At 33.2% G+C, this 7,616-nt stretch overlaps 2 protein-coding genes across 2 annotated transcripts; both read right to left on the bottom strand.

The window, feature by feature from the left end:
* Window positions 1-1,621: 1,621 nt before the first annotated feature.
* LOC145821503 (uncharacterized) lies at window positions 1,622-2,952 on the bottom strand. Its single transcript, XM_082918025.1, has 2 exons — window positions 2,646-2,952; window positions 1,622-2,436 (listed from the first exon to the last, which is right to left on the bottom strand). Exons 1-2 carry the CDS (start codon window positions 2,950-2,952, stop codon window positions 1,622-1,624), a joined length of 1,122 nt encoding a protein of 373 aa, XP_082774151.1.
* A 72-nt stretch (window positions 2,953-3,024) lies between these two features.
* On the bottom strand, window positions 3,025-4,262 carry LOC145821502 (disease resistance protein RPP13-like). Its single transcript, XM_082918024.1, has 2 exons — window positions 3,931-4,262; window positions 3,025-3,844 (listed from the first exon to the last, which is right to left on the bottom strand). The coding sequence occupies exons 1-2, from the start codon at window positions 4,260-4,262 to the stop codon at window positions 3,025-3,027; spliced, it is 1,152 nt and encodes a 383-aa protein (XP_082774150.1).
* Window positions 4,263-7,616: the final 3,354 nt, after the last annotated feature.

Raw genomic sequence — 7,616 nt, 5'->3', positions numbered from 1 at the left:
TGGTGGTTTTCTTATTAGCTGATAGCTAAGTGAGTGCATTAAGTTTACAGACAAATTGCAGGATAAGCTGAGTCAATGGCAAGTTGGCTTTTTTTAGGTAGGGAACATTCTTACTTTTCCTAAATGTTGACTAGATTTTATTTTTCTTTTTGGTTTCCTCTGGGAAGTTTATAGTTTCGACATTTATATACCTTCATGGAAATGTTTAAAGATAGAATTGACGTCTCTTTGTTTATTGTGTCTGTGGTTAGTGTATTTCCCTTTCTGTTGAGTTGGTTTGGACACAAGAAAAAATAACTATTAAAGAAGAAGAGCTAGGGGAAGGAAATTACCTTTCTGTTCTGAATATATATTTCTGAGTCGCTGTTTCACCAAGTTTGTGACGAAATATAGGAAATTCCAAGTATTTTTTTAGTAACATGATATTCAGAAAACATAAGCCAAACCCAGAAATTATGCTTATCAAAAGAAGAAGATAAGTTATTGATTGATAATCTCAGACTAACATAACATCTTAAATAACATGTGTATGTAAATATAGAAATTTGTATATCTATTGATATTCATCTATCAAGAACTGAATATATATATATATATATAATTAATGAAAGTGAAAACACTCAGGAACAAGAAATCAAGAATTCTGCAGAAAACTACAAGAAGTAGAGTCATGAATATTCAAAGGGAAAAAATTCAGTAAATGTATGATAGATTGATTCCAGAATTTACAGAGCTTGTAAAATTCCCAAACCCATAAATTATTCAGTGATAATCTCATACTAACAATGTATATGTAGAGAATTGTATATATATATGAATTGAAATTCACCCATCAAGAACTTTCAAAAATAAGGAAATAGAAAAATATTCAAGAACAAGAAATCAAGAATTCTGCAGCAAACATCAAAAATCAAGAACAGAGATGCTAAGAAAATTATTCAATAATTGAATTCGGTAATACAAAGGTGCCAAGAAACATATGTATCGAAAACTCTGTTCGAACAAGCTATCATCTCAGGCGGTTCAGCTGGTGGGTTAACATCCATATCAGATATTCAATAAGGGTTAGGGTTTTCAAATCAAAAGCCCTAATGTAAATGAAGTTTAGAGTTAGAAACAAACCTGAGCTATAGAAAATATCTCTTGGAAATATTCGATTAGGATGGAAGAAACTCTAGTTCTTCACGTCATGACAGTGAGAGGTTATGAAGAAAGATGTCTACACCGAGAGAATGGTAGCCCCAACGCCGACGGGGCTAGTGGTCTTCGGCAATGGCTGAAGCTTCGGCTATGGTGGAAGAGAGGAGGGAGGAGAAGAGAAGAGCAAGAGCACGAGCCAGAGACGAACTGGTTGATGCTATGGACTACTCTGACTGTTGGACTACTCTGATCTTGTGCTCTGTTTGGTAACCGGTTACACAGGTTGCCTGATTTGAGAGTCAAATTATTTAAATATCTTAGTCATGACCTGGTTAGGAAGTAATATGGTATAAGTAAATAATTGAATATAACTAAGTTATGACTTAATATGATAGTAGTTATGACTAATATGATATTGGTTATGATATAAATCATATAAGTTCATAACTAAATGTATGGTACATCTAAATGTACCATAGCTTCACCCCTCATTGGTGACTACTATGTCTCTGTCCAACTTTTCTCTCAAATCTGCTACAAACTCTTGTGGCATGTTTGTTAAAATCATTTCTTTAAATTCAGGCAGCTCCTTGAACCCCTCCAAGCTTTTCAGATTATCACAGCCTCTAATTTCTAATTCTACAAGTTGGGACAGAGCACCTTTCCTCACTGTCCACTGCATTAGATTTTCCAGCATCCACAATTTCAAGACGCGGAGTTCGCAAAATTCCCCAGAAAGACGTCTTATTTCCGCCCCAACATAGGCGCGTGCTAAAAGGTTGAGGATATTTATCCGAGGCAGATTCCCTAGCACACGCATCGGATCTTCTGTTAGTTCTGACATCCACAATGTTAGGATTTTGAGATTGAGAGAAAGATTGTGTATCCCATCTTTTATCAGTCCAAACAAATGCAATTTTGACAGAGTCTGATGGTCTTTTAAAGGACTCAACACCAGGTCTGAAGGTTGACCAAATGGAAGGTCTCTTGATCTTAATTTCAAGGTTTCAAGTTTGTCGAGTAGCGAAATGCACTCAACTGTTTTCTTTATCGATTTAGAATGGCAAGTGACTCCTAATTTCCGTAGGGCTGTGAACTGGTCCAAGCGATAGTTGTCATTTTCTTCATCAGATTCCTCTTCAGAACCAATCACGAGCCCCGTTAAGGTCTCAAGTTTTGATGTTGAAGTCGAAGACTCTTTCGATGATGGCTTTCGAATGGACACCCGGTCATATAGAGATGCCGAAGGCTCTTTGCCTTCCAAATTGAACTCGGCAAAGCGGTTATATTTGTATACTTCAAATTTAAAGTCTCTAGGCATTGCAAATCCCCAATAGACTCCGGAAACGTGTATAGGCCGATCCATCGCAAGCCTATGTACCTTAGGTTATTCGAGAATCGGCCGAGTTTCTCGGGTAGCGAAGGTTTGTAAACACCCTCTAGATGAAGCACCTTCAAAGGAACAAAACTTTTCCCCTTATTGACTAGTGAATTAAGCAACTTACCAATTTTTGTGTTGGATGTAACTTGCTTTTCGGCTTCGAAAGAAACATAAGAACATAGATTTTGAGTATGAGATTCCGAAGTAGACGTAACCCCAAAAAACTGATCTGCAATCCTCCGAATAATAGGTGAATCTGCAAGTGTGCAATCTGAATTGAGATGGTGGACGTGAAGAAATCCTATATCCTCGGCTTTTGGTAAGAAGATGTTGTAGAGGAAACACGGCATACGACATGTCTTGGGGCTTCCATTGGATTTCCTTTCCACAATTTCAATCATGTTTCTTCGCTCCAAACATGTCATGGCCATATCTTGAGAGTCGATGCTTTGTTTATTCGGTGTTTGAACAAACCCTTCAGCAACCCACAACTGCAATAACCTTCACGTTGGAATCTCATACGATTTAGGAAACATAGCCAAATAAAGAAAACAAAGCTTCAATCCAGATGGTAATTTTTCATAGCTCAAATCAACAATACATTTTAAGAAATGATGATGATCTTGAGCACGGAGATGATCAATGACTGTTGACCACTCGCTTAATTCCACAGTCGACAACAAGCCTCCCAACAAGACAATTGCCATAGGCAAACCGCGACATAAACTCAGAATTTCGGCCTTGACATTGTTTAAATTATTCTGTGAACCATTTTCTGGTACCGCTCTGTTCAAGAACAATGCCCAAGTATCCTCTTCTGTTAACTGCATCAGATTCAGAAGATGACTCCACAGATCTACTTCCGACGCGACCTTAGAGTCACGAGTAGTGATTATGACTCTGCTACCATTCGCGGCATCTGCAAAGGGACGCACAAATTTGAGCCAGTCATCATTGGTGCAGATATCATCCAAGACTATTAGAAACCTGAGCCCCATTAAAATCTTGAAAAGGAAAATTGAGAGTTCGTTCTCCTTCATTAGCTCTATGTCTTTCAATAAATTTGGAGTCTGTCGGAGTATGACAAGCAATACATCTTTGTATGAAAATTCTTTCGGAACATGGAGCCAAGCACGGCACTGGAAATGCTGCCGAATGTCTAGTCTGTTGTAAACTTTTCTTGGCAGAGTTGTCTTTCCGATTGCTTCTTTGCCGACTAGTGAAATCACGGGGAGGCTTTTCTCGTTGTCGTCGATCGATCGTGCTACGATCTCTTTTTCAGCATCTTCGCGTCCAACAAATACGTCATTATCAGGTCGGTGCCTTTCAATTCACCATAGCAAGCTCTGAAATGATTTACTATTTTCTTCATTTTGGTGGTGAATTGAACTTGGCTCCGTGGTGGAAACACCATTAATGGCTTTTGAAGAATAATTTGACACGCTGCACTGACACTATCTGATCTGCTTCTTGTTATGTTTGCATTTAGGAGGAAAACATCGGTGATGTGTTCTGCAAAGTAAACAGTAGGAAGAAGACGAGCCTGTAACGAATTGCTACAACTGGTATTATTCTCTGCTTCGACTTCGAGAAAGCTCAAAATCAGTTTGAGTTCGTTGATGGCAACACGCAAGCTGTTTCTGAGTCCAGGAAAGATTAAAAATCTTCCCTTGGCAAGCACTAGCAGATTCTGCAATTTCTCTGATAATAATGAAATTGTAATGTGCAATTCGGTCACCATGGTTTCTCTCTGTCTCTTCGGTTCTTCTTTCTTAATTTCACACAGGTTATGTTTCTATCATGGATTTTACAAGGGGATATGGAAAAGAGAAACAAGGAAAAAGCGATTTGCAAAAAATAAATTTAGAGAAATGGTATATACATTATTTGGGTTTGGATTTCATCAAGGTTGTTATTTCAACAACTTATTTGAATGGACCATTTTGGTGCGATTTAGTTAATTCAAATCGTTTATTTTTCAATATTTATTAATTAAAATATTTATATAAAAAATTAAAACGATCGAATATTGATAGTTATATATTTAAATCACATTTGTATTATAAAAAATGAATAGTTATTTTTGAAATTATAATTGTCGATTAATTTTTTTATAAATGTGATTCCAACATATAACTATTGATATTTAGGTTTGACATAACCTATATAATCCATCTTTTTATCTTTTTATCTTTTTTCCATCACATCACCTCTCTACTTTTCTGCACATCTTTTCGTAAAAAGATAAAAAAAAATGCACTTTTTTAGGACACCCCAAACCAACCCTCATTTTGGCATAAATATTCCATCCAATACGCTCTAAAAAGTGAATGATTGGTATCACCAAAGTCGGTTCCAAAATGAGTTCACCAAGCCTAAGTACTCTCTCAAATTTTTGGCTCCAAAAACAGTTAATCAAGCCTAAATATTTTCTCAAATTAGATGGCCAACTTGAGAGATTCTCATCACATATTTTTTTTGTAATCTTTTCATATCGCATCTCATATTGGTTTTCTTAGAGAAATTTTAGTATGTTGGGAGGGTACCACATAGCAATGTCAAGTGGTATCTTCCACCAATCATAAATGCATATACTTTCTATTGTCTCTCAGACATCCAACATAAATATAATATACTCTACTATCAAATTCAGTCACAATAAAAAAAAAAGGGGGGGGTTAAATTACACTGACACCTCCTGAGGTTTTTGTTTAACACAAATTCTCCCATCACATTTGAAAAATTACACATATCTCCTATTAGATTAAAATGACATATTTGTTCCTCAGCCTTTATACATATAACTAATAAAATAGTACATATATTTTGTTCATGTCATTTTAAGAGAAATAAGAATCGTCTTCTTTGGTTTAACCCACACAAAAAATTGTGTTTCTTTATTTTTATTGTTTTTTTATTTGTACTAATTTTTTTAGTATTTAAAGTAATTTTTTAAAATTATTTTGATACACCTAATCTAGATATACTTAAGAAGTATACTATTTTGTGATTTTTTTTAAATTCACCAAATACAAAAAAAATATAAAAATACAAAAATTCAATACATTATCTTATTTTGTTGTATTTAATGGATTTTTTTAAAAGTTTTTTTGTACAAATTTTATACTTTTTTATATATATATATCTAGATTTGATCAATCTAATCTAGATATAATGGTGGAAATAAAAATGAAAAATTATTTTCATATATAAAAATTTATATAAAAAATATCATAAAAATGCTGTGATAGTGATATTGTTGTAAATATAAATCATGTTTATAGGTACTTTGTTTTAAAGTGAAAGGTCACCATTAAGTTATATTATTGTGTTTGAAAATTCTATATAAAATTTATATTTGTATATCATCAGTCAATAAGAATATGTTCAGGTAGAATTTAATGATGAAAAATTGTAGAACGTAGTCATGATAATAGGAAGAAAAAATTAGAAGAAAAAAAAAGGAAAGATAGTCATTTAGAAAATTTTAAAATATGACATCAGCAATTCAGAGAGTAATTTGTAATGAGATTACAAACTTCAGGAAGGAAAATGTAATTTTTCAAATGTAAAGAGATTTGTATTAAATGGAAATCTCAGAAGTGTCAGTGTAATTTACCCTAAAAAAAGACACCACGTAACATTTACCTTGTTGACACCTAAAAATTCTTCGTTTTCTTGAATCGAGATAATAGCATAAAGCTAGAGACACAAAAATTGTATACAAGAATTTTAACATAACAATAATGATTGGTAGTCCGAATTTTTATGGCTTGAATTTCTCAAAACGACATCGTTTTGGGAATAAAACGATATCGTTTTGATATATTTGAGCCATTTGTGTCATACAAATTCGAGTTACAAAGCATTTTTCTAAACATAAATAGATTGTGTTGAGATTTACTCTAGAGACACGGGATGTGAACACAAAAATTTAAACATAATTAGATTACTAGGTTGAGGTTTACTCTTATACAATGGAGTTTATACTTAAAAAATAATAAATTTGAATTATATTTTTATTTTTCTATGTAAATTTTGTGTATCTAATCTTGTTCTTAATAATATCTTATCATATCGGTTGATACTAAATGGTGGAAAAGAAATGTGATTAATAATAGTCTTAAAATAGTTTATACAAAGAAAACATTTAAAATGATATTTCAATGACATTTTTAAAATTATAATAATAATTTTTTGATTAAAAGTGAATAGAACATAAAAAGTCACTTCTTTATGTATAGAAATGAGATGAGATTAGAAGGTGCTTTCTAAAGCTCGTAAGATTTATTATGAATCATATTTTGGATATTCAAATCTTTTTTTTTTAAATCTATATGAATATATCATTCTTAAAAAAATAAAAAATAAATTAGATAGATCAAATTATTTCAACGACCTTTATGATTTTATTTATTTGATTTTGAAAAAAAAGAACAATAAAATAATTTCAAAACTAGACTGTCTTTTTTCTGCTTCTAAGTAATATATGTAAAGGCCTACAAAAGAAATAGATCAGATAGTCAAAGTAGCGCTCATAACGATGTCCCTCACGAAATTGGACAATCCCTCCCTTCTTTGGAGTGTTTTGAAAAATTGGTAAAAAAATTAATTTTTTAATTCAATAATCTTTCGTAACTCAAATCTTCCTTCCCCTAAATTCCCTGACTGCCCAAAACGACGTCATTTTGGACAGTTTTCCTTTTTTTTTTTCCCTTTATGTTTGAAACGCAGAGAGAAGAGAAAAGAGAGAAGAGAGAAGAGAGAAGAAGAGGAAGAGGAAGAGGGAGAAAAAGAGAGAGAGAAAGAGAAGAGAGGGTAAGAGGGAATGGAGAGAGAGAGAGGGTCGACGCTGCCTCCGCCTCCAATTTTTTTTTTTTTTTTTTTTTTCCAGATCGATCGATCGTTGTGTTTTTTTTCAAATCAACCATTTTTTTTTTCTTCAGATTGATGTGTTGATGATGATGATGATGGTGATATTGTTGTTGATGATGAAGATGTTCTGGATCTGAAGATGAATGGTTGTTGATAATGATGTTGATGAAGATCTGAAGATGAATGGCTTGTTGGGTGATTTTCTCTCTCTCTCTCACTC

Source organism: Camellia sinensis, chromosome 3 (assembly GCF_055761805.1).
Source record: "Camellia sinensis isolate YWXY chromosome 3, ASM5576180v1, whole genome shotgun sequence".
Lineage (NCBI taxonomy): Eukaryota > Viridiplantae > Streptophyta > Magnoliopsida > Ericales > Theaceae > Camellia > Camellia sinensis.
This window is presented reverse-complemented; position numbering and strand designations above follow the sequence as displayed.